The 27993-nt window shown below is 38.7% G+C and overlaps 1 protein-coding gene across 1 annotated transcript; it reads left to right on the top strand.

The window, feature by feature from the left end:
- The first annotated feature begins 5 nt into the window (after positions 1–5).
- On the top strand, positions 6–20612 carry LOC139745603 (S1 RNA-binding domain-containing protein 1-like). The gene is made up of 19 exons (XM_071655998.1): positions 6–54; positions 3626–3769; positions 4473–4634; positions 5971–6088; positions 6636–6774; positions 10806–10902; positions 11755–11908; positions 12431–12639; positions 13207–13364; positions 13850–13940; positions 14351–14458; positions 15070–15161; positions 15565–15647; positions 16126–16232; positions 16831–17028; positions 17495–17656; positions 18274–18359; positions 19490–19588; positions 20277–20612. The coding sequence occupies exons 2-19, from the start codon at positions 3630–3632 to the stop codon at positions 20558–20560; spliced, it is 2487 nt and encodes an 828-aa protein (XP_071512099.1). The 5' UTR covers positions 6–54; positions 3626–3629; the 3' UTR covers positions 20561–20612.
- Positions 20613–27993: the final 7381 nt, after the last annotated feature.

Genomic DNA, 27993 nt, shown 5'->3' with positions numbered 1-27993 from the left:
AGAGATCATTCAGGAAAGAAGAGTAAGCAACGATTGCCTAGAATTCACAGTTAGGTAAGTCGAGAACTGGTAGAAATTGCAAAGAAAAACTCAAATCGATTGTTTCCTTGTCCTATGTAAAATTTTTGTCTATTTTTATGAATTCAGTTTTAAGGAAAGGAAACACGTTTGGGCCTGCCGGGGGAATTGCCGGTGTTAATACCGCTACCGGTACTTGTGTGACTGTGATGAGCCCGAACGGGCTGTCACAGCACAGCGCACAGTGTTCGACTGTGGATCGACAGTGGATCGACTGCTAGCTGCTCTGTGTTCAGGTGTTTTGTCAATCAGGAATTTCAGGGCTTTGTGATTGTCTGTGAGTCATGTAGATTGTACCCCGGTATCTCTAAAAATCTTCTTGATCTCTAGACCAACTAGGAATGGGATTTAATCGTTAGATGTGACTATATAAGTATTGAGCCCATTCGATTCTGTTCAGCATGTGTGTTCATGTTCAGTAACGCCCCGGTAAATTTACACTTTTCTTTGCAGTTGACCGGAAGATCTGTCTAACGTTAGACTTTATACCGTAGTTATGGGTAAACTCGGCCTAGCTGGTAAAGTCAGCCCCCAGCGCGCGTATTACAAGTAGTTAAACTTGTACTGCGCGCTGGGGGCCGACTTTACCCGCTAGGCCGAGTTTACCCATAACTACGGTACACATCCAATGTTACTTTTTAGACTGGTCCGACCAGCCAGACGCCGTGCAAAGCACACTTGTGTACAGGACATCTTCTACCTAACTTGTAATTTAACGGTTAGAACTTCATGGATCTAGATGCTATTTTCCACAAAGACTAGCATATGGCTTTCGGCGTCGCAGAATTCTTCTCCAAGACTCAAGAAAACCGTCAAACTAAAAAAAAAATGTATAAAATTCCTCCGTAACAGATTTTTCTGCGTCTAACTTTGCGCTATCTACCGAGGTAATTTATCTCCCGCCCAGACACCGTGAGGAACATGGCTGCCTTATTTATACAGCGACTGAGCTGTGTACTATAGATCATCTAGTTAAGATGACTCCTGAATGACCAATTTGCATAAATAGGTCTAGGTGGCAGGGATGCCAAGTTCAAAAAGTTTTTATGAGTGAGATTCATGACTCTGCATCTCGGCGCGCGAATGTGCGTGCGAGCGAGGGTGTGGGAGGGGTTCCCCCACGGTAGGGAGCTTTTTCAATTTTTAGCTCTTAATGGTGCGATCAGGTGCATACTTAAGTGACTATTTTTTACTTATTTTGAAAGACAAAAGGGAAATATACCTTCAATTGCAACTATCACTTTAATCCTTTGAGCTATGCTCATTATTGTAGGCTCAAGTTGCAGACTTTGCCCGATGTGTGAGAAAAATGGGTGCCATGCGTGAGATCGTGAGACGGCCCCTAAATGCTTGAGTCTCACGCAGAATGCGTGAGACTTGGCAGCTCTGAGGTAGGACCTGTAAAATGTCCCCCCCCCCAAAAAAAAAAAAAAAAAAAAAAAATACAGATTGTTACAAAAGTGATAGGAAATGTGGCCATGGTTGAAAATACAGGATGGTAACTAGTTGGTTTAGACCGTCTATAGTATACACAACCCAGTCACTGTAGACACGCGACAGGGCTGTACCACGGCACTACCACTAGTATAGTACCACTACCAGGATGGTGCACAACAACAAAGCGAACACAAAACTATACAACATGTTGATCGCGTTCCCTGTTGAGTTTTGATACATGACATCATTTTTGTCACCTCAATCTCATTAAAGATAATCTTCATTAATTAGACTTCATGTTTATGTTATCGATATTGACATATTCATACACCATTCACAACTTACCGAAAACAAAAATTATATGCAGCGTGTGTGAATTGTACATCGGCTTTCACTGACAGCCGTTTTGAATAATCAGGAGTTTATGCGATCGGAGCTGCTCTTTTAAAGGTCACCAAGTTATCAATTTTGATTTTGTGCCTATTTTGATATTGTTGGGTTCATGAAAGTTCATATCCCATAGTTAGGCAAAAGTTGTATTCTGGACAACCATTTTTGGATTGGGACGCAATCTGGGGGTACACATTAAGATGACCCCATAGATGGGATAGACAAACTGTCTGGGGTTTGACAGAGTCCAGCCATAATAAATTGTCAAATGTGAACCATCAATCTGTAGCAAGGTGACTTAGTATAAATGGTATATCTCGGGAGATCCTATAACGAGGTGAAACCACTGGCTGGAGGTATGTTAATGGGGTGATACCTGAAGGATATATTTTTACTGGCATGGGGGTAAAAAGGCTGGACATGCTCCAAATCAGGGACTTGGAGTTCGACAGCCATCGAAGTGAGTTGGATTTTGGCGGCCATCTCGAAATCGGAGACCGGCATGCATCTTACAATAAAGTAACCATACAAACTATACTCCTGTTGTGTTCGGTGTCATCATTCAAACCAGTGGCCCGCTACCGTGGCAAATAGCACAATTTACAAACACAACAATATGTTTGTTTTTTTTCTCTTTGTGCTCCTTTTGTATTGTTGGTAACTTTTATGTTTATCATTTGGTATTTGAATGTTTAAATTGCAATATATGTGTGATTTGTTTTTTTTTAAGGGTACATTCTTTAAGGATCTAGTTTTCTCTGAACTGTACCTGTTATATTTTTTGAACATTTTATATCCAAACGATTTTTATTACTGAATAATGTGTGAATTGAATTGAATTGAACTCCCTCCCATCTTTTCTCTGTGAAATTGACAAACTGGATTATGTCAAAGCCTCACTCAAGACTCACATTTTTCACCAGACATTCAATTCACTCTCTTGGAGGAGTCTGCGCCTTTGAATGTTTCTACAACAGAAATATGGCACTATACAAATGCAGTGGATCGTCATCATCATCTCTCTACTGAAATTACTATTAGACTTTTAAATGTCAGGCCATTGTCTGCTAGGGTCATGACCTTACTATTTATGTAGCTATATCACATTTTTGTAACAGAGGCTCTTTTTACATTTTGACAAATTTTAGATGACATCAATTACAAAAGAGAAGCCATTGTAGCGCAGAGCATAGCATGACCATGTACTCTCAGTTATAAAGTCCTTGGTTAAAGTCCTCTAGCAGCAGCAGTTGTGCCCTTGGGCAAGGCACTTTATCCTCATTGCCTTTTCCTGTAGAGAGGACTTGAGTTGTTGGTCTTGTTGTAGTTTTTAGCGGTCATTTAAAGTAAATCCACACAACAACAGCATAAGAGGCAACAAGACCTTACAGTACAATGTAATGTTTATCTCTAATTGTACTTTCATGAGATTGTTCATAGGATACACCCTATGGCTCTCTTGATTCAAAGATAAAATGGAAAAAAATCTAGTATTGAGCAGTGATGTAAGGAGAATGACAACTCAGTATAAAGGAGCACATTATGTCAGTATCTAAAAGATTACCCAATTATATGGCAACTTGAAGTCACATTCATCAGTGACATATCTGCCATGTTCAGACATGTATTCAAATCAAATTGTTATAATGTGATGGCTATGATTTTGTCATGCTAGAAGAACTGTTTTTACCCCATATCCTAACTTTATCATAAATTTTAGTACCATGGCGAGACCAAAGTCAACCCCTGTTGAAGATGACTGGTATGATGATGATGAAGACATGAATGAGTTGTCTTTTTATGATGGACCTCCATGGCATCCACCAAAAGTGATCCAAGATCAGCTCAATGAATCTGGCATCAGGTTGGTAATATCAGTAATGCCCTTCTCTTGTGCTGTTTACCTGTGTTGCAAATTGTAGGCTGTACACTTTCAACTTGTGGCACACATGCATGCAAAATTTAATAGTGGCATTCAGGTTGCTTTATGCCATGCTTTTAGTACTATACCCAATGCAGATAATTGTGATCTACTCTGTGCTCACTTGCGAAAAGGTGACTTTGAAACTGACTATTGATGTTTGCTTTCATATAAATGCAAAGAATAGATCATCATTTTAAATTGCTGTATAAGCAAAGGCAATCTAGATACTCTTTATTTTTGTGTGGAGGATTTCCAAGTTTATTCTGAGTAAAATTGGGCTCACTTCCTGCTCCTTTACAAGTTGGTTTGTCTTAAAAAGAAAAAGAAAAAGAAAGAAAGAAAGGCGAGATAAATAAATACACGCCAGTCCTACATAAAATTATGTATAATGTTCAATTACTTTTATTTGCAGTTGTGTTATAGTCTTGCAACCCAAGATAATTCAGGATAAAAGAGATTAAAAGTCAAGGAACCGTTGAACAAATTCATATCTCTCTAATTCTTTATATTGCATTCTCGCAACTATGCTGCCACCCTGTATTGGCACCCTGTGTAGATAAGCTGCACTTATATTTGTTTCTGTGTTCTCTCTATCTTCATATCTTACCCATCACCATTGTCCGTGTGTGTTTCTTGATTCCAGGAGCAATAACTTGCCCCTGGAGCTTGGAGCAGTGGAGAATGTTGTAAAACTACTGGAGGATGAGTGTACGGTGCCCTTCATTGCTCGCTACAGGAAGGAGCTCACAATGAACATGGAACCCAAAGTCATCCAGGAGATTAAATCCTCCTTAGAGGAGCTCAGGTATGTCATCTTCCTAACTACACGCAGCCGCTGTCGCGAAGCTTCAGCGGCTGCACGTCTACCTTATTCGTATACGTTGTCATTTTCAGCGGTGGGTGTACGTTTCCTTCATGAATATCTTTATTGATAGTAGAAAACTAAAATATAAGGAATCCCCATAGTCTATGATATTCATTCAATAATCGGTATGCGATTTTTAAAAAAATTACATCAAAAACCCACCGAAATCCGTGATTTAAATCAGGTCTGTAAGCGTCCGTATTGCTTCACTCCTCATCTTCTGTGTGTTATTTGAATGGCAATCACTCTCGTATACTACAACGTAGCGAGTCGGAAAAGTTCATGACCTTGTCGGAGCGGAAGTGACCCATGAAAAGGTCAATTCATGAGAGCAGCACGCGCGGAAATACATGTACGTAGCAGACAACAAGCTTTACGTAACACACAAAACGCACAGGCGTAGGTAAAATGCTACCATGGTGCTTCCGGTTGAGCATTCGTGGTAGTTCGTTGATTTTGTAAATCATCGCACAATTTACTCCGAAAAATTCAACTATAAGGTCTGGATACCAACAAAACACCAAATTCAACTCAACCATCAGCTAAATACGATGTAGGTGAGTGGTAAAAATCATCTTATTGGTAAAATCAAACAAAATAAAAGACATTTTAATGTGATTTTGCCATCAAAAGCGACAGTCATATACAACGTAAAACACTAGTAGATGTCAGACTGCTTTGCTTCGCACAGCGGTCTGGTCAGGCTAGTCATCTTCCCTTCTACACTTATTGAGCTGTCTCTGATGTAAAGGTTATCAGATGTTACCGGGGTACTCATTAGTGAAATGGTTGTTTTGTCCTTGTTTTGTTTTGAGTGTTTGACTCAAGTAAAGATTTAAAGGAAGACAGTAAAATTCTTGTCTTTTGAATGTTTGTCAAAATACACTCAAGTTATCTTTGATCCATCAATGTTCAAATTTATTGTTTGTTTTTTTTCTTCAAGTGATTTAAAAAGTGCAATATGATGTCTTCTATCATTTTCCTTTTAATTCTCTGCAGAGATATAAATGTGAAGAACAATCTTCTTGATTTTAAGAGAGACAGATATTTTTTAAGCATTACATCTCTTGTGTCTCCATTTATTTGGTTTGATATTTATCTTGATTATTACATTGATTACTGCATTCATATAGTAATTGGCTTTCAAATGAGATGTTCCAAGTTACAGGTTCTTTTCTTACAGGTATATGGAACGGAATGTTAAACCAATCACTAGCTTATTTTCATGATTACAGCAGATGTGTTGCTATCTGTTCCTGTGTGGTTCCCTTTGCAGGGTTGTCCAGGGGAAGACGAAGTCTCACCTAGACCAATTGGCCCGACAGAAGAGGCTAACCTTGCAGCTGAGGGAGTCCTTCTGTGGTGCCCAGAGCCTGCTGGAGCTGGAACAACTGGTGAGTCCTACAGCGCAACAGACCATATGCACATTTTATCCAGGAGAAATCAATTTCTCTCTTTTATGAGGAGGAGGATGCTTGTAGCAGAAGACTCTGATTCTCATTGTGACAGGTGCCCCTAAGTGGCGTATGCACACAGCTCAAGTGAACCAAGTACATTTACAGAGAACACAACTGGAATACCAGAATAGTAGTACCAAGTGCCCAATACACAGATTCTCACAATGGTGTGGGTGATTCTTGAACCTATAATGAAATATCTATTTTGCAAGCACTGCAAAAGCTTGCTCTGATGATTGGTGGAGATGTGTTTGAATTTATCATAGGACAATTCAACAAGGTCAGCAACAATTTTAGTGCCGTATTAGTGGATTCATGCATATTTTCTTGACATATTCAGCAGATGAAGCAAGAAACCAGCTATAACCCACACATGACAGTATTTTGCATCTCACTGGGGAGGGTGGGGGGGGGGGGGTCCTTTTATCACAGTTATGAAAGAGCTTCCTCAGAAGCATTATGGATCTTGTGTCTTTTTAAACAGTTTGCTCCTTTTAAGACTGGAAGCAAGACTACGCTGGCGGAGCGAGCCAGACGGGCGGGGCTGGAACCAGCAGCAGAAGCCCTCCTGGACCCCACCCAGGTGTTTGATGTCCAGAATTACATTAAATCTGACGGAGAAGGTGACTGTCCTCGATTGGTTTGTGTGTTTGTATGTGTGTGTGTGTGTGTGTGTGTGTGTGTGTGTGTGTCCAATGTTTCATCAAATATCCATTGAAAATCATGAAGGTGATTCTATTCCTCATTTGCAACTCTATGCATTTAGTTGTATTGTAGATGCAGTATTTAAAGAATTTGCAGAGATATAACTATATTTTTCACGTATGATTACACAACAGGGCAATTCCGCGGTAACGGAATTACAAATCAGAGAATTTTGGCTCATATTCTTTCACCCTGTATACTGGATTGATTACTTTGCCTTCTCTTGATACATTTAAAAGATGCAGAGGTACTCACACTATCACCCCAAATACAAATTTGTTAAATGTTCTCACTTGGTTGGTTACAAAGGAGGTCTATGTCCGATGGTAACGGAATTACCAGAGAATTGAGTCACAACTTCAACTCTGACTTTGGGAGTTGTTTCTCTGAAATCTATAACACATACACTATATGTTGTAGTTTGATGTCATCTTTGATTGTGTCAACTTCAATTTAGTTGTATTGTTTTTCAAATATTTCATCACATTGTCACAGCAGCAGGCTTTTTCACTGGAAAGTCAGTGGCAACGGAATTACACAGATGGTAACGGAATTACGCCTTCTGAAATACATTGGAAAAAATACACATTCTTGGTACTCATGTATTCTGAAATGTCTTGATAAAGATTGTTTATGCCTTTAGCTATAATATAACCACTAAATAAGTATTCTCTAGCCTTTGACCTTGAACTGCTACAAGTGCATAGGTGACAAATTAGTTTTTATTGTCAAAAAATATAAAATTTTCATGCTAAAGACTGTGATTTGAAGTTGTAACTATGTCAATAAAGATCTTGTAACTTGTAAGGACCACATCCATCAAAATTTGTCTACTTTCAAGTTAAGAATTTCACACTCTGCAGGTAAATGACATCTAAGACACATGGTAACGGAATTACGCTAGAATAGCCCTACACAAGTACAATTCTATAAATCCAGTCAACAATACTCAAATTTTCTTGTATTTCTTTTGTTGATATCATGCAAGACAGATTTCTCTGTTTTCTTCTTCCTAAATATGCCAATAATTGATAATATGTGTTAATTTCTTACCAGTATTGACATAAACATTATGTGCACATGCAAAAGAAAATAATAAAAAACTGTCCGGATTGACACTGAATTTAAATCTAAATCATAAAGTGCCAATTTACAGTGCAAGATCACAGTGTGCAGCCCCATCATTGAACACAATGTTTAATACAAAGGATGCTTGAAACTTTTAATTTGCTAAGTGAAGAGATGCAATTATGGTTCAATAACAAATATAACAAATTACAATTCAATCATAAATTGAAAAGAAAATTTTCTTATAGGATTATGGTACTGCACCAGTGCTCAATCATTATTATTTATATGTTGTGGCTTATATTAATCACTAAAAACTTGTGACATTTTACTAATAGCTGAAGTTGCCCCCTGGTATATAATGTAGTGCATAATTTGATAATTCTTTTACAGTGTAAGTCCTACTTAAGATGAACTAAACTAAAATGAAATAGAATACAGCAAAATAACTTTAACAAACTACAACTTTTCGAACCATCATTGTGAGTCCACCAAATTCTGTTAATTCATAGAAAGGTAAGAGGGCCTCTTTTATCCATCTGCAGCTCACTGAGTTAGAGTCAGATTAATCAACCTGTGAATAATGTTAGTATTTACTTCTGACCACACAAAAAAAAAAAAACACCACAGTGATTTGATCATCGACTGTAATCATGACTTGGCCTATGAATTTCCTACAAGTTTCCTGTCTCTGTCTTTCTTCGTTGACTTTGTCTATTTTCTCATCCTGAGTATTGCCATTTAATCACAAGAAGTGTGCATCTTCTCTTTTGCAGTAAGTTGTATTTTGACTGCCTGACAGCAAATGATAAAATACACTGTAATGGCACTTGTATGAAAGGAAACTGGATTGTACAGCAAATGGTAACATGAAGGGTATTACAGGTAGAAGCAGAAGCCCATTGACTTTAATATTTAAAATCTTCTTAGGATGGGAAAGTATAGGCCTAAATGTTGTATTTTAGAGCTGTATCACAATTACTGACTGGGTAAATGTTCATCATAAATGGTGTTTTTGTCTTTATTCCTTTTAAAAAGAAAGGATTAAAGAACAAATTTCAAAGGGTAGCAGATGCTCTGTATCATATGGGCATGAAAATAAAAATACATTGGATAGTCTCTGTGGAGGAAAGATCTAAGAAACAGATGAAAGAAGGTCATAGTCATACACTTACCATTAACGATAAAGGACTTGAGGATGAAAACAGGACATGTTCAATAAAAGGTCAGACTATCGACTTGGTGATGATAAAGCCTTTGGCATACAAAAAGATCAAAGGTGTCACATTCAGTGGGCATCCCGTGTCAAATAATGACTTCTAATTGGTTCTATCACAATGTGTATGATCCTTCTCTTAAATTCTTGATCTTTCCTCACAAAATTATCCTGTTCATTTCTCCCTGTCAGTAGCACTAGCAGTGCTCTCTTTTCATTTTAAAGAAATTTTATGTCCTTCCTCTTCTCTCTAACCTTTGTTCAATTTATGCTGCATCACACCCATTCAATAGTCCCTCATCACTATACTTCGATTTTGTATGAAACCATGAGACTTTTTAGCAAGACAATATACATTGATATCTCAGAATTCAGTATGATTTTTAATATTTGAGAATGGGTATCTGTAGCAAACCTTATGAAGTTATCAGTTAGCACAGTCTCCATGTAGTTCTTGTACATATGAGAAGAGGTGAAAGAAGGGAGGAGACTTTCAGCACAAGAAGTCTTGTCAAGCGTGTACCCTGATGTCAGGACTCACTGTCAGAGGCATCCAGCTATGCTGAGTCATGTCAGTGTATCATCCCATACATATATTTCAACTTTCACTCCTTTACTGCCAATCACTAACACTGTTAAGCTCAATGATAATGCCCTGAAGCTATTTTATGAACAGTTCACGTACATATTGACACGAAAGTAGGTTATGTCATTCTCTTCCATGTTAGATGTGCGTGTAATTCCGTTACCATGTAATTCCGTTACCACAATTACAGAAGAACTGAAGGAGATATTTCACAAAATGTTTTGTGAGTTTTCAGGGAGTCACATGTAGAGAAAAAATTTACAAGGGGAGAAAAAAATCAGTGATTAGTTTGTTCAGGAGAAAACTTTTTTCATTTTTATGGTAACGGAATTACATTAATTTGTCAGTAGATTTTGAAAATTTCTCAAAAAAATATCATAATGAGAGCGACTGAATGCTTCATTGAATGTGATTGTTGAAGCATAGGAAGAAAGATGGGGAAGTATGGTTAAAGCAGAGAGATATTTAAGTTGTTTCATTTTGAATTTTCATGTAATATTGCAAAATTTTAGATGAATACAATAAATAGTCTCCCAACTTTAAAAGTGTGTACAACAAAAACGAGGAAAGTTATTGGAAAAGGGATTTTTGTTTCCGTAAATACAACAATCCAGCTGTACGGGAAACTTAAATTTCTGAGCATTTACTTAACTTTGAATTTTGCTGTTTTTGCCCTTCCCATACGGAATTGCCCAACATTGCATTACCCATTTATTTGAAATTTGCGTCTTTCAGATTTGTCTACAGTGATTGCAAACATAATGTTTAAAATGCATTAGACTAATTTTGTATACATGTTTGAATTTTTAAAGATTTTATAATTTTGCTTATCGCCAGGTTGGATGTTCTTGCTGCACAGTTTATGAACGGGGGCGGATCTGGGAATTCCGGAATGGGGAGGCGCCTTTACAAAGATTTTATTTTTCCTTTTCATTACTTTTGTTTTAACAAAAAAATAAAGAGGGGGCGCGCACCCGATGCGCCCCCCTCTGGATTTGCCATTGATGAAGAACTCATTACTGGTAGTTTTGTTTTAGTTATTGGAATTCAATCTTTTAATGTGACTCATATTTTATCAGGTTGCCAGTCAGCAGAAGAAGTAGAGAAAGGTGTGCAGCACGTCATAGCAGACATGGTAGCAAAGGATAAAGCCTGTATGGATCATCTCAGGGAAAGGTCAGAGGTCATTCAGTATGTTTGCACTATTTCCAAGCTCTCAGTTTTACAAAATCTAAGTATCCCAAGAGTATTCTGAATAGTATGAACTTCACATGAAGTGTACTCATCATCTCTATTTTGCAGACAGAAATATGCATGGATTGAATGGATTCTTTTCCCCTCTTTTGTCCTGTGCAAAGATACTGATAATTAGCTTTACAGTTCTCAAGGAGAAAGATTTTGCCTTGTGCCTTCACACATGAGAATGATGTGCTCTTAGCATTGAATAACATCAGTGTACCCATTGATTTAGAATGACTAAGATTAGTGCAGATGAAGGAAAATTGTGATAGTTGGCTTATAGGATATAGGTCACAAACTTTGTATATTTGAAGAGTGTCACTTTTTATGACACAGTAGCAATAATGATGTACAGTGTACGCTGTATATGTGATGACTTCTGTTGGACGACTCTTCCTGCATTAAATCTTCATTCTCATTGAAGGGATATTTTGCTTCAAAACAATCTTGTTATATAACTAGTTTCATGAAGGGAGTGAATCATATTCTTGAAGTACTCTTCGCCCTTTGACTAGATATCTGTGAACAATTTATCTTATGTACCTCTTACTCTCTGTTTGCAATCTTTTGGTAGAGCACATTATACAGCTTACCTTTAATGAGTACATTATAAATGCTGTGTTTCATTGTTAGGAACAAATTGTTAATTAGGTACTCAAAGTTTTGGTTTTCTTCAACCTTTCCATTTGTTTTTCATTCTGCTCTCTTGACCCCTTCATACAGTCAGTATTACTACTGATTGCGTGAACGTCTAGTAACAACATAAGAATTTGTTTTGTTTCTCCACAGTAAACAATTTGTCAGCAGGAAGATATACCTACTCATCGGTAAGGCAAGCCAGTCTCGCAAGAAGAATAAACCGACAAAGGTGGTGGACTATGACAAGTTCAAGATGTACATCACCAATCAGAAATTTTACATTGATAGCATCAAGCCTCATCAGGTGAGCAGAATCCAGTAACTTCTTAGTGTCTGGAAGCAACAGCTCCTGCTGTCAGTTTGGGTACAATTTTGAAATAGCTCTGTGATTGACAGATATAACTTAGTAATTAGTACTCTCTAATGAACAGTTTTAACTACTAACTACTCTGTGATTGACAGATATAGGATGCAACTCATAACTGCTTTATGATTAACAATTTCAACTAGATACTGCTCATTGATTGACAATAACAAATCTGCTACAAGTTTTAGTAGAATGTAGTCACACCCTGTGATTGAAACTGAAAACTGTATTTTGTTATTTTTAGTACTATTTTATGATTGATGAAAACGACTTTTATTCATTGCTACTCTTTTGACAAACTGAAAAACTCATATTTTCATAAAAGTAGATGATTTACAACAATGGGTGATCGCTATAATGTTGATTTATCTTAACAAATGCATAGATTTTGTGTTATCAGCATGTTAAAGGGAGACATCTGAATATATGGCCATATTGATGTCCAACCTCCTGTAATAGGTGCTTGCTATTAACCGTGGTGAGGAGCAGAGTGCGTTGACCGTCAAGGTCATCCTACCAGATGAGCTGACCACCCGCTTCCTCCACTGGTGTACTGCAAAGTGGTCCCGGGAAGCCACACCCGACTCCTACACCAAAAAGTGCATCAGACTGGCCGTGGAGGATGCCTACAACAGACTGATGCTTCCCATGCTTATCAGAGAAATTAGGTTGGTGCAAGAAGGTCATATTCTATCTATATATCTTCGTATACTTTGTATATCTAACTCCCATTTTAAAGACTAAATCCTCTGTCTATATATGTTGCTTTAATGTCATGCAAGGTTAGTGAGGGTAGTGGACATGTTAAACATGGAGGTGACAGAAATGAGATTTAGCTACCTTGTGAGGATTTGTTAGGACCAGCATTGTACACCATTACCGATTCTGCATAGATCAGTGCTTGATGCCGGTATTTATCAAATTGCCCGAGGTTTGTTTATCCACCCTTCATACACTTTGTATGAGCATTGAATATATGTTGTCTGATTTTATTAGAACTATCAGTGTTTTCATATGCCATGGAAAGTGGATTTAGCAGTCACGCTAAAATATCTATAGAAAGCTTTGATGGATGTATTGGCTTAGTTTCACATCACTATGTCCACTCCATTGGTTGGTGAAGGGGTTTTATTGGATATGCAAGATGTAGCTAAGGAGCTGTATTGATGTAGAAAATGGTCATCTTTGAGTCAAAGGATGAACAAAAAAATAGCTGAACAGCAACATTTCTGCAGGTCCAAGCTGAACAAGTGGGCAGTGAAAGCATCAGTGGAAGTCTTTGGCAAAAATCTCCACCGCCTCCTGCTGACCCCGCCCATCAAGAACTGCACCATCCTGGGATTGGATCCTGGCTACAAGAATGGCTGCAAGATGGCTGTTATCTCTCCCACAGGTCTGTTGGGTCTTTGATGAGGACTGGTGTACCTCGAGTCTGAGATGAATGCTTGAGAATAAAGAAACTTTAGACATATCAAAGTGGGAGCAGAGTAGGAGAAGTCTGCATGAAGTAGCTTTGAAATCATTTAAATTAGCCAAGTGCATTGTGGACACTTGACAATGAGGAAAAGTTTTGTTCTGGATATGTTCAATATTAACTGTCAATATCTTTTTCAGGCGTCATCAAAAAGTAGTAATGTAGAGGAATTTCACTATCAATGCATGTTTTCAATGATAGATATCTGCTTGATTTTCTGGATTCTTGCCAAACTTACAATTCTTGCAATTCTTTGATTTATCTCTTATTTTGATAATAAAATGTATTTTTTCATTAATTCTTGAGAATAAGTCTTTCTCTATCCCTTCTGTGTGGAACTAAGACAGGGAGGTCATTTTGACATGTTTTCCAGTACATGACAATGAAACATATTCCTATTACAGGGGACATCCTTCATACTGACATCAGCTATATGCACACTGGCAACAAGTTCAGGGAGAAGGAAAAACTGATTGATGTCATCAAGTCTCATGGGTAAGGCAAAGTTGATTTTGTGAGAGTAAATCTTATCCTGTAGATTCCTGTGATTAAAGATTTTAATGCAAATAACTGACTGATAGTTTGTTGAAATTTGTGTAAGATATTGAATTTTCTTGAGTTTCTGTTGATGTCCACACTAGAATAATTCATGTATTTTGGCAGCATATGGAAACAAGGCCAAACACTTGAAGTCAAGTTACATATCTAAACCTTAATAGAATGTTTCTTCATAGATTCATACATTAAAGCAGGTTATTTGCATGTCACTGGTGACTAATTGCAAGGTTCAAAGTTTAGGATTACTGGTATGTGTAAGTCATATTGAGTTGCTTTCAAAATTTGAAAATAATTCCACAGTCAGCAAATTTTTTTTTACATATCTGTTTCCCTTTTTTTAATAACAGGTGTAACACGGTTGCCATTGGCAACGGGACAGCATCTCGCGAGACGGAAGTTTTCATCTCAAACCTCATACTGAGCCAACCTCTCAGACACTATAACATCATGTACTGGTGAGAATACTTTGCTTTTTGAATGAAATGAGCTTCCCTCCCTTTGCCCACACAAAGTCTGGATATTTCAGAGCTAATTTCTGGTCCTTATGGTGACTTAACAATCTTGCACAGTCAAACCAAATTACAGTCTTTGAAGTGTCTAGTTTTCCCGGGGTCTGTTCTTATTAGAAATATCACCAACCTGTCTCTAACTCTTTGAGGCCAAGCCCCGAGTATACTTGGGCAAGTGTCTATGGGAAATAGCGTGTTGTAGCAAAATCAGGCCATCCTCAATGGGTTAAGAACACCTGAGGATGTTCATTACCATTGCTTTGATAACATGTTTGTGTTTAGAAGTAAATTACACTGAGTGACAATTTACTATAAAATTTGATATCACAGTGATGTTCAATTATGGAAAGTTTTGAATATATTTTCTGAACCAAATGTAAGTAATTTTTTAATCAGTATACTTGGCATTCATATATCACGTGCTGCAACACTTTAATCTCTGCTGGAAGCCTTTCAATCTTAATTGTTAGAATGGATAGTGTGCACACCCTTGATGTGTTTTGTAGTGTTCGGGATAATACCTGTTTTTCTGCCTTTTTTCCATATTGCTCTCCTAGCATTGTCAATGAAGATGGGTCTTCAATCTACAGTGTATCAGCTGAAGCAGAGAAAGAGATGCCCCACCTTGATCCAAATGTCCGAAGTGCTGGTTAGCATTAATTACAACCTTCTTACAATTTTCTTGTAACAAGATTGTATTTTACTACATCATTTTGGATTTGCTCATGAAGTGTTTATTAATGGATCTTAAGATATCCTTTCAAGTGATTCTATGTTACCAAATTCGTAGAATAACTTGATGCTTAATTCCACATCACTAAATCTGTGATATTTGTGTGTTCCATTATTGTACATTAATTCAACTTTAAAGTGTACTTATTAATTGATGTACATTATGTAATCTGTGAGATTTACTTTTCGCATCATTGGACCGAACCATACCTGTATATTTTCCCGTCACATATCAAGACTACATATAACCACCCATAGATTTTTATGATCTTGTAATATAATTCTACTAGACACAACTTCGTATCATCTTTCCTGTGCAGTGTCAATAGCCAGGAGACTACAAGACCCTCTGGCTGAGTTGGTGAAGATCGAACCCAAGCACATTGGAGTTGGGATGTACCAGGTAACATGCTAGCTCTTAACTTGATCTCATTTGATCATTTGTTATTAGAATGTGACAGTAAGTGCACACACACACACACTAAAATCCAGTGAAAATGATCCTCAAATTATGGAAGTCCATTAGGCCAAACTGTAGTCACAACATCACTTCTTTCTGATTAAGAAATATGATTGCATTATGTCCCGATTGAACGACCAAGTCTCTGTAAAGATCAAACTTCAGGAAGATCAGAAGAAGAATTAATCCGTGGACAAGTTTCCGCCATCATGAAAATTTGCAATACACTTCATAATTTGCTAGGTGAGAGCATTGTGTTCAAAGGCAAAAACAAAAGCTGTTCGTGCAGGCATCTATAGTGTATGCAGTAACCAAAATGACAGAGATGCCGTACTGTGTACACATATGTGTGATTACTAAGCTTTGTTTCCAGGCTGGTGCCTATTGAGAAACTTTTCTTTCCCGCCACGTTTTGCTGCAGCATGATGTACCAGAAAAACAGCTGAAAGAGGCTCTGGATGATGTGGTGGAGCTGTGTGTCAGCTTTGTTGGGGTAGACATCAATGTGTGCTCAGAAAGTCTCCTTAGGTGAGTGATTGGTCCTCTGTGTACAAAAGCCCTGTGAGCTGTCCTTGCCGATGTCAGGATACAGGGCAGGCTGACTATAGAGGGCGATATTGCTGATCATCCTGTCATTCACAGGATGTTAGTCTCTGTCATATATGTTGGAAAATGTGCTTTCTATATCTCTTTCTTTAAGCCCACTTGGTACTTAAGTTACGCTCTCCCTAGAAAAGAATGACATTGAACTTATTTACATTCTTTATTTTGGCTCTAAAGTCACATCCCTCTAGTCAGTTTGCTTTCTGAAAAGAATTGGGCAGACAAGTACCAAACAAGTGCCACATATTCCTTAATACTATATACTGCAAGGTTCTAGCTTGTGTTCATATAGTCAGGGACATTATACAGTCACAGACAAGACTTTGCTCCTGTGACATATAGAAGATCACAGTATCTCTGAGATGCTGCCTAGGAACTGTGTCAATAATGCTTTTATAAAATATAAATGCAATGTGCAGTTCAAATGTCTAACGCTTCTGATTTGCTGGAGAGGCACATGTCGTGCCTAGGCATGAAGCACTTTCTCTAGTGGTAGTAAAATGATTGGTCTATTTCTCTGCAGACGTGTCGCTGGCATCAGCGCTGCGATGGCGAAAAAGATAATTGCGCAGAGGAAGAAGATCGGACTGTTCACGAGTCGACAGCAGCTGCTGGAGATCAAGGGGCTGGGACCCAAGACCTTCAAGCAGTGTGCAGGATTCATCAGAATCCTCCAGTCTGTTCCTGGAGAAACAACCTCACAAGATGAAGTCACAGACAGGTTAGTCTTCTCTGGGATTGCATCAGGTTTCTTGTTTGAATGTCACTTGCTTCCTTTGTTGTGAAGAATGCAGACATGTTCATTTCAAAATGGCACACTGATGTAACTATTTTGTACAGACAGGTAACAGAAGCATAACTAGGTATTCATAAGATGTAATGTTCTCCAAGATGACCTAAATTGCAGCTGTTTGTGCTTTAGGTGGGACAAATATGTTTGCAGTATGCTTCTAAGCCTACGACATGCTAATATGTAAATGTTTGTCCATCTAAATTCTGTTTCAGTTGCAGATGTTTTTGTTGTCATTATTTCAAAGAGATTTAATTTTTTTATTTCATGGATATTGTGTCTGTTTTTAAGGTTTGGTTTTACTGTCACAAATTGACATTCACAACACTTCAAATGATGAGCGTGCATGTCTTTCGTCTTCATCATCACATTGTCCTCAACCTCCTAATGTATGCAGTCAGGACGAAGTGGAAGACAGCAAACCCTCCAAGAGAAAGAGAAACATGAAGACAGCATCTCGGCCAGCCAAGAGGAAGAAGACATCACCAGACACAACAGATGATGCAGATTTACTAGACTCCACGTGGATACACCCCGAGTCCTATGAAAGGGCAGGAGAGTAAGTTTCCTTCGCTGTCTTTTATTCACTTTAGTCAACTGTAGATACATACTTCGAACAATGTGGACTTACATTACCTTGAGTTGAGCTTTGTGGTAGCAACTGTTTTGTAAAATGACAGATGTTGTAACAGATGATTCCAGCATGTCAGAGTTGTTTAGGTTAGGTTGTATACTCAGTAGTTCCTCTTCCTCTAATGCAATACGTGTAGATAGATTGATTTTGTGACAGTGGTGCACAGAATTTGCATCTTATTAGTCTATGTGTATTTTGATGTTCTTTTTAAACCCCCAAGATATTTTGTGTAATGAAAAAGTATCGTAGATAAAAATGTTGTTGTTGTTGTTTTCCATTCCAGATTTTGATTGCCTGAAAAACCAGTAATTACATAGTACAAATAGTGTGTCTGGGATTCCACACACTAAATTTGAGACAGTCCAGGGCCCTATTTCATAAAAGATATTTGGGTAACAACTCCTTGCTGGAATGGCAACTTCCCATAGCAACAGCCTGATTCTCGTCATTACAGTGAGAATTGCCATTCCAGCAAGAGTTGCTATTGTATCAGCTTTGTATGAAATCAGACCCTGGTCATGGTTTGGATGTTCTTTTCACAGCCTGATGGAACTGGCATCAGCCTCAAGGAAAGAGATAGGGACAGGAACCATGAAGGAGAAACTTGACAACATGATACAGTCACATGGTAAGCACAATACAGTCACATGGTGAGCATGATACAGTCACATGGTAAGCATGTTACATTCATATAAGAAGTGTGATACAGTCATATTCTGAGCATGATACAGTCACATGATGAGCATGATACAGTCACATGGTAAGCATGATACAGTCACATGGTAAGGACAATGCATTCACATGGTGAGGACGATGCAGTCACATCGTAAGCATGGCACAGTCACATGGTAAGCATGATACAGTCACAAAGCACAGCATGAACATCTCTTTGGGTAGGCTCTCATCCCCAGATGGGTAATACATAGGTCATATTTTTTCTTCTTCTTCAGATAAGATATGAAATTGTGTTTTTGAGTAAAATATTGTTTTATCTGAAACTTTATTTATCTTGCTTAGTGTGAGCAGTTTTGTCATTCTTGAACCAAAATGTGATATTTGCTCTCAAAATGGGTTTTTATCTATATACATCAGTACAGTTTTTGATGTGGAGAGATTGGCAGTCCTGATGCTGTCCAGCCAGGACAGTTTCTGCAGGCTAACTGAAGACAGATGATAATAAAAGTGTAATGTTATTAACCTAGAGTAGCCTGTAGTGTTAGTACATTGTGTATTGTTCTTCTGCCCCTCCCTGCCATTGTTATATCCCGAGGGTTGCCAGGTAACCATAGATACATTTTGGTCATGAATGACAGGAGATGCAGCAACTTGCTGAAGGATGCATTCGGGGGAGGGGGGGGGGGGGGGGGGGGGGGGGGAATCAGCAAGGGGATCTTTTTTCATGAGTTAATACAGATGTTTCTTACCCCATTTTTCCTTTGTCATAGTTCCATGTATTATGAAAATTTCTCATTGGCATTAGTTCAGGCTTTCTTGTTCTTCCAAGTTAGTTAGTTTTTTTTTTTTTTTTTTTTGTCTGCTTATATAACCTGTTTTGAGTGTGAGAGAAAGTAATTGATTTTAAAAAGAATGCTTACGCATACGATGATAATCTTGAAAACGTGGGTTGGTAAAGACAGCTGCTCTCAGCTGTCATAGGTTGTCTGTACCTCTTGATATAAATAATCTTCTGTGTATTGGAGTCATGTATTCATTTCTATCTTTGTTTCATATTTTCTCTGCTGTGTGCTGCCATGTTAGGCAAGTCTTCACTAGCAAGAATGATTGGTGTCGGAGAGCCGACTTTACAACTCATCATAGATGGTTTGAGCCAACCTGCCAACAAGGATATCAGAGCAGGTAACTACAAAATAAAAATTCTCTACCCTTTTATTTTTGCTATTCTTTGTTATGTCTTCTTAAACATTCCCGAGATAACCAATGAATGTCAAATGTGGGACCAAATTCTAATTGATACGATTAAACCTTTGATTTCACAAAATTATTGTATATTGAGGATCTTACATTTTGTCTATTCTGAGAGAGTCACATCTTTATCCCTAATTATCATATTCTCACAGTCATATTTATATTTTGCTATTTTTTCTTGTGACCACTTCTATTCACAAAACATATTTATTTGACACAGTTATCGTGGAGTCATTGTTCTATTCATCAAATTCAGAAGTAATTCAGTCATAAATACATTTTCTTTAATGACAAGCATTCTGTCTTGATTCCAAGTTCAGTGGCTTTTCAATATTCTTTGTGACTTTGTGAAGTTTTGTGGATCTACAGCTTTCTTTTAATGTGCCACATAGAGTTAAAACTTTGTGGAGCAAAAGGCTGTGTACACTTGTGATTCTGCTTTCATGTGTGGACTGAAAAAACAAAAGGATTTCACCCACTACATATATGTGTGGGCTTTTGTCTAATTACCTTTAAAAAAAACAAACTAAATCCTGTATACCATAGTTGATCCTACCATTGACGTCAGTATTCTAAAAAAACTGCACCAACCAACTCTTTCCCATTCTCTTGGTACTAGAGTATGCAAAGCCTGTCTTCAAGAAGAGTGTGATGTCCATTGATGACATCAAGCCTGGAGTTCTGGTCACTGGGGTGGTCAAGAATGCGGTCCCCTTTGGTGTGTTTGTGGACATTGGTGTGGGCACTAACGGGCTGTGCCATAAAACAAAGATGAGTCATACTGTCCTCAATGGCCACACACTAGGGCCTGGAGACAAAGTGGACGTTGTTGTTCTTAGTAAGACTGATACTAGTGGAGGCAAGGTTAACATCAGTCTCAAACTTGTAAGTATCAAATTATGATACAGTGCCCCTCGGTAGGATTGAAGGGTATGTATTATTCTCTGATGTGTATGTGGAGGATTTGAACTATATTGACAAATATATATTCTAGTGTGTTCAAAAGTACGACCTCCAAATAATTTATGAAAATGATTGGTTGTGACAACACATAGGAAAATATATGCAGAAGGAAATTAATTAAATAATGAATTATGTTCTTTTATTACACTTTGAAAGTTAAATATTTGACTCTTCAATTAATTACTTATTGAACTATTGTTTGACTTCAATACAAAAAATTTGTAGGTTTATTATATGGAAACATAAATCTTACACACTTAGATGTTATTATCTCTGAGATACACTTGTCAAGTTACATAAAAAAGAAATATAATGACTAGGAACTCTACATGAAGTACGTAGATCTGTGGAGGATTTGAACTCCTATATTGACAATAATATGTTCTAGCATGTTCACAAGTATAAGCTCCAAAAACTGACTTTAATAAAGTGATTGGTTGTGATGACGCAAAGAAAAAAATATACACAGAAGGAAATTAATTGGATGATAAATGTTGTTGTAATCATGTCTTTATTGATAAGTAAAACAAAGGACATGTTGACATATATACCAGGTTCATGGTCCTATTCTCGACACATGGCAGGTAATGACACACTTACAAATACTTACAAAGTGAATGAATGATAATCTGTATTCGCAACAGATTTGTGAGGTTGACAACAATTCTCGCTATCGCCAATGACGTAAAAAGTACCCGGATGTGGCTTTTTCGTCAAGATTTAGTGCACTTGGTAGCAAGGGCACTTCCGGCGCGGGGCATAATTTGCACAACGCTAGCGTGCGCGTACGTGTACCTTACCTATAGCGCAGCGCCGACCACGGATACTAGTACTAGTACAGTAGGCCGCTGTATGTAGGGTGGAACATCCTATTACCGGACGCTTTTCTTTGTGGCTTTGAATTCCGTACTCATAGAATGAAATTTCGGCTAAAAACAACACCACTTATTCACAGACTCATGGAAATTACGAATTCAGCCAACTTACGTCATTTCTTCGTTCCAGTTTTTAGAAAATATGCTTCAAACATACCCCTCTAAAAATAGTGGTTTTTTGCGCCGTGCAAAATCGCATTGTATTACCGGACGCTATTTTCGTAATCGAATAATCGAGGTCTTTCTCACCTAATCCTTGCACCAGAATCACAATTCATCCCACAAATCACCGTACACATTCTCACCGAGCGGATGACACACAAAAAAATCTGCAAATGAAGCTCAAATTTCGTATTTTACAGTAAAATGTCTGTCTTGACCATTTCGAACAGTTCACGCAATAAAACCTTGTGAGAAATCGACAACTGGTTAGAGTATACGTGCTTTGTCTATGGGAGCTGCACGCGCGGGTGATGAGTTGCTTGCCCCTTAGCGCACAACTATTCCGCATCGTTCGCGTTTGAGGACGATAGCTACCAATTTTTCCGATATTGATCAGTGAACTTTTGGTTCTTATAGAATCTTCAGCATTTTTCCTGTATGTGGGTGGGATTTCATAGAATTTCAGTCGCGAAATGTGATTCAAACATGCATAAATATTAACTATAAACGAGGTGCGGGTCACTCAACTATAAATTTGAGGTAAAATGTGAATTTTTTCGTGTTTTTACATTTTTATGTGGCGTTTTTTGCGATTTCGGTCCACACAAAGTTCTGTGAGGCTAATCTACGAAGTCTCGCGCGTACAGAATGTCATTAGTACGCAAAAATGTGCGTGTCCGGTAATACCATGGTGTCCGGTGACACCATGCTTGCCCCTACCGCCCGAGCCAGCGAGTGGCATGCCAGGCCTGTCATACTCGTACACTGTAGTCCCCGCCGGCGGCCGGCCTTGCATTAGCATGCACCATAGACAGAAAGATCCGTCTGTCCGGAGGACTCTTTTATATTTTGCCATTAACGCTGTCCTCCGTAGACGGAGGGGATCGGTGAAGCCAGACGCAGTCTCCGCGGAACATTCCCCGACGGACAGATACAGACCGATCTTTCGGTCAACATGCACCACTGCACGCAGCGCATAAGCTAATTACATAACACATACCGGTACGGCGTACTGCTTGATCATGCGAGCGATGTGCACATCACAGATCAGTCATCTCTGCATACGCTGAAAATATGCTGGAAAATATTCACCCACCAGTATATCGTCATGGAACGCCCATCTTTTTTTTTTTTTATTTGTTCTCTGTCGAAATGTCACGAACACAATCGGGAACGAACAGTGATCTCGAACTTATCCTGTCTCCGAAGCAATTTCTTCCAAGTAAGTACGTACAATGTACGGCACTAGGCCTACTACCTAGTGCTACTACAGTTGTATAATACTACCACTACTAGTAAGTCGCGCGTGCACGTACTGCGCTGTGGAGTCACCCGCAAACTTCACCCACGCGGCCACGTCACGTCTCGCATGCCAGTAAGGGTCCTGTTCTGCAGATTTTTTTCATTTATTGTCGTGCGAACAACACATTGGCAGCTTCGCAGCAACAACCAATAGTCGTATTAACAGCAATTTCTTAAGAATGGAGAAATTTCAAATCATATTAAAGCTGTAATTCAAGTCGAGAAAACCGGAAGTACACGTAGAATACAGTCGGTTGTGTGTGTAAATAGCATTAGTCACGTATCACGCGCGTACGAACGGAAGTGACTTTGCTACCGGACTATCCCATAATGCACCGTAAATGACGCTTAAATCAACATCCGGGTACTTTTTACGTCATTGGCGATAGCGAGAATTACACAACATTAATTACACAAAATTAAATACATTTCCCAATGCAGTACACATGCACTGTAATACCAATGACCAATGTAATAATTCCACATAATGACTACATTATTACTTAGTGCCTTTCATTCTTACATGTTACTTTCTAAGTGATTTAAATCCCCCCAGTTCAGTTCTTTTCTTGCATAGAATATGGTGAATGGTGAAACTTTTGCATATCTGCTAATGTCTTGATAAAATGCAGTGGGACTTTGTATGGATTTATATGTTTTGAGTAGGCCTTTCAGTCGTTGTTTGTTCTCTAGTGTTAATGTATCTGCCCCCTTGCTCCGATCTCGATGGCAAGAAAGGAAGGCTTATAGCCTTTGCGTTTTAGTTCATTCAGCAATACTTTGTATTTCTCTACTTTTCTTTCATGAGCGACCTCAGTGTTAGGTTCGAAAGGTACTGTCAATTCAACAATTAGGATTCGTTTTACTCTTTCTAGCAAGACTGCCATGTCTGGTTGTTGATTAGTTGTAACTATGTGGGGTGTAATCATTCCGCCTGCCACTTTGCACCCATCTAGATCAGCATGTATGACATGGCCAGTTGGAAGGGACTCTTTGATCGTGCGGTAAATATATTGCAATATGTTATTGTGTCTTCATTCGTACCTTTCCAAAAATGCCGGGCAATTTGACAGAATATGGTGGAGAGTGCCGGTTGTATTAGGACAAAATATGCATTTGTTTGTTAACCTTTTCCCCCACCTATAAAGATTTGCATATGATGGTAAGGAGTCAATACATGCATTTGTTACAAAACTTAATAGTACCCTTTTCGGCAAGTTGTACATAATTGATTTCCAGGTGAGATTTTCGTCAGAAAGGGCCAGGAGCTTTACGAATTGACCTTGCACCAAAAGCAAGAGGCTCGATACGTTTATTCCAGTACTTGGTTATATTGTCTTCAAGTGCCCCCTTAATCGTTTTCTTCACAGAATTCTACTTGCTGTTATTGACATCAGTGGTGTCTTTGGCTTTTTGCAGACTTTCGTGACAGTGGGCCATCATTGACTGCTTATTTGACCATTGTAGTTCTCACCTGAGAGTACAATCAAGTGCGTGGTTCACTAAGTTGTCTTATTATTGACTGTGTGTATGCGAGGTATGACATTCACGATAGATGTCTGATAATTGTGGTATATTCATTCCGTTAGGTATATGTAACAGACCTACATTAGCTCCTCGGGAGGTGATACCCACCCATTTTTTGAGAAATTTTCTCTATAGAAAGTCAAGATCTTCCTAATGACATTTCTGGAGTGAGTGAACAGTTAACAGAAACCGGATGGAGGGTTGGAAGTATCAGGTGTATATGGCAGGCTTAAACTCTGGTCTTATCTCTGCCCCGTTGATTCTTTCAAGTTTAGACTCGATTTCGCTGTGGACATGTTTTAGAACATCTTTTGTTTTTCCAAAGAAACAAATCTGGGCCCCTAGAAACCGATGGGGTTTATCTTTCAGTGATCAGATTTTATCAGAACCAAGGGAAAAGCTGACCTCTCTCGGGGAACCACCACATATCAATAAGCTACAGCAATTTGATGGTTTGAGAGTTGCGGCGGATATTTTGCGAAATTTGCAGCGGTTATATGATACATTATACCTGTGCTTGCCGTTGGCGCCCTAAAGTGTCGACATAATCTCAGAATCCATGGTCTTCCCTGGACTGGTATTTATGATGTCACAATGAAGTTGGAAGCTGAAGCTTATCCAAGTGATGATGCTGTGGGGGTTGTTATAGGCGACAGGCGCAGTGAAGACAACAAGACAGATGCGTATATAGAGATGGTCCACACACAGATACCGGATGAATGTGGCTCACAGTTCAACAGAAAGAAATGAGTTGTTATAGGAGACAGGTGTAGGGGTTGGTACAGGAGACAGGCGCAGTGAAGACAACGGGAAGATCCATAAAATTGTCCACACAAGGATACCAGATATACAACTCCGCATCAAGCCAGTGGCGTCACAATGAACTCAGTTAATACTGTGTGCTTGTGCTGGTGACGCGCCGCAGGGTATTTCTCTCATACACTAAATTTGTTATGATTTTACGCGATAATTTTTGGCTATGACCAAAAATATGACGGAAAACTAAGCGTAAATCACGTAACTTACGAAAATTGGACAGGATACATTCACAGTCAATGGTTCCTTGTTGAAGAGGATCACTTCCACTTTCCAAAGATATAAGAATGACTGCACAGATCCAGTATATGGCGATAAAAAGATCATGAGTGTGCGAGCTCGACCTGCACACGTCCGCCCTCAACGATGGTCAGAGCAAATTTTATCATACTTCGAAAGGGAAATATTTGACTCTTCGGAGAATTACTTATTGAGATCTATTTGATTTGCCTTCAATGCTGAAAAGTTGAGGGTTTGATATATCAGAAACAGAAACTGTACACACTCTTACATGTTTATAGACAACTTTGAGATACACTCGCCAAGTTATATAAAAAGGAATAATTACTTGGAACTGTACATGAAGTATGTATACAGATCTGTATAATATTGTAGCGGGAAACTCCCAGTGGGGATAAAAAGATATCTACTAGAGACCACACAACCAGAGTTGGAAGTCTGGTACATTAGACAACTCTCTGTTGCTACGCGTGCCTGTATATGCGATCTATCGATGTAAGATCTCGATTGTTAGAGAAAATCCTGCCTCCACCCAATTAATTTTATATATGGAGATCTGGCACCCCGTACTAACCTTCTTTGAATCACATCCCACATCAGCTCAACAAGCACCAGCAATCACCATGGATCTCACAGGAGAGTTGTAAACTCACTGCAATCATTGTGTATTATTTTATCTTTTTTATTTTTTCAAAATCCCCTACCGAGCAGCATGTAAGGCGCAATGACTAGGCTTTGTTTGTTTGCTGTATACAAACTGCATAGCTGGCAAAGTTTCTGGATGCTGAGATGGAGGTGCGCGTGCCGGAACTGATCGCGCGTGAAATCTCGGCGACCGGCCCACCAACAGGACACCTGCAGTAGCAGCTCCTGCCAGACCTGATCTTCTGGTCTTCAATGGCACCACAGGCTCTGCTAGCTGTAATGTATCAGAGGCAAATAGGTAAACTCAAGATTAGTAATTAAAATTTCCTTTATAAACGAATGCAAATTTTCTTTTAAGAACCTTTCTGGCAGAAGTGTAATCTCTGAGACATATTTACCTTTCTGCAAGTGCAATAGGGCCCACTCCACTGGTTCCCTTTCAACCAACAGCTGGCGCGCGGCAGCCCTGGCCAGGGCCCTGACATCGGCGAGGTCCAGATCCCACCTTTTGGGCTGGAGATTTGATCCGCCAGAGAAATAAACGTCCAGAAAACCTTTAATGTAATATCAAATTTCTCAATAAATTTGTTTTTGGTTCAGTCTTTTATATCTACCTTTTGATGGTGGTATTCTACAAATAGAAGTACTTAGACCATGAATTGTCCACTGCCTGTACATCGTAATCATCTTGTGATGACACCTTTTTCCTATGAAATACTAAAACTACATTTACACCTAAGTGTAGTGTTAGTTATGTCCATTTATAGTTTAGTACCAACAAATATTATTGGGTGGTAGTTTTAAGGTAAATGATGTTCGTATGTCCATCCAGCCTATATAACAGCGTAACGCTCCTAAATCTTGGATGATATTAGGTCAACCCAGAGACACTGCCCTCAGCCCTCAGCCAGGTTCGCTTGTATACAATTGTATCAGCTCCCCAGTCACCTTGCCGGGATTTTCATGGCACCTAACCCCTTCCGCTTTCAACACTGGCTCACTCTGTCGGTTCAGTGTGCATCACCAAATAATTATACCAATTAACAACGCAGTTTCAAATTACTGAAAACTCCTGAACGTTGCCCAAATGCCTACCAAATTATAATCCTTGAAATCAGACGGTCACAAATTCCAAACAACATTTGCTATCTGTATCGGTAATACATGGTTAAAGACATTTTGGCTTCTAGACTGTTTAGCTATCAAATGTATGACTCTTAACCTCATCAGTCAGCTATCAATTTTACAACTTAACATTGATTCCGAATATTACAGACCATATCCAACAACTCATCGGATATATCTCACTTCTGTTATGTATTAAAATTGTAAGTAACAGAAGTAAGAAGCTTGTATCATAAATATGACACATACATTACATTGTCATAGATTGAAGTCATAGAAAATGGATAGCTACTGATTGGATTACTCCCTGTATACACTAGTGATTGGAATTATGTATTTACATAATACAAGTGCTCGCTCTCACATTGCTATGTACAATTGATGTTATAAACTTCTGAGGTACTGCACAGTGTAACACTACATCACTGCTTCTCGAAAGTAATCATTGTGCACTTGGAGTTGGTAACTGGACTGTAGTGAAGATGAAGGATGACTGTAAAGTTTTGCTGACTGCTAGGACCACAGATCAGCTAGACAATCAGGGATGCCGAGTTCAAAAAAATTTTGTGAGTTAGATTTTCATGACTCGGCATCTCAGCGAGCCAATGTGCGCGCAAGCGAGGGTGTGGGAGGGGTTGTCCCCCCCCCCCCTGTGGCCTCCCACGGTAAGGAGCTTTTTCA

The sequence above is a fragment of the Diadema antillarum genome, unplaced genomic scaffold, assembly GCF_040938485.1.
Source record: "Diadema antillarum isolate AM-2024a unplaced genomic scaffold, OU_Dant_1.0 seq00001279_RagTag, whole genome shotgun sequence".
In the NCBI taxonomy this organism is placed as follows: Eukaryota; Metazoa; Echinodermata; class Echinoidea; order Diadematoida; family Diadematidae; genus Diadema; species Diadema antillarum.
Note: the sequence above shows the minus strand (reverse complement) of the source record. Positions and strands in the feature narration are given on the sequence as shown.

Excerpts from the sequence above, each read along its gene's own strand:
- LOC139745603 (XM_071655998.1), top strand. The coding sequence starts at position 3,630 with ATGGCGAGACCAAAGTCAACCCCTGTTGAAGATGACTGGTATGATGAT. Across the intron at positions 10,903-11,754 it reads ATGGATCATCTCAGGGAAAG|TAAACAATTTGTCAGCAGGA; the intron begins GTCAGAGGTCAT and ends GTTTCTCCACAG. Across the intron at positions 17,657-18,273 it reads TCCTATGAAAGGGCAGGAGA|CCTGATGGAACTGGCATCAG; the intron begins GTAAGTTTCCTT and ends TTCTTTTCACAG.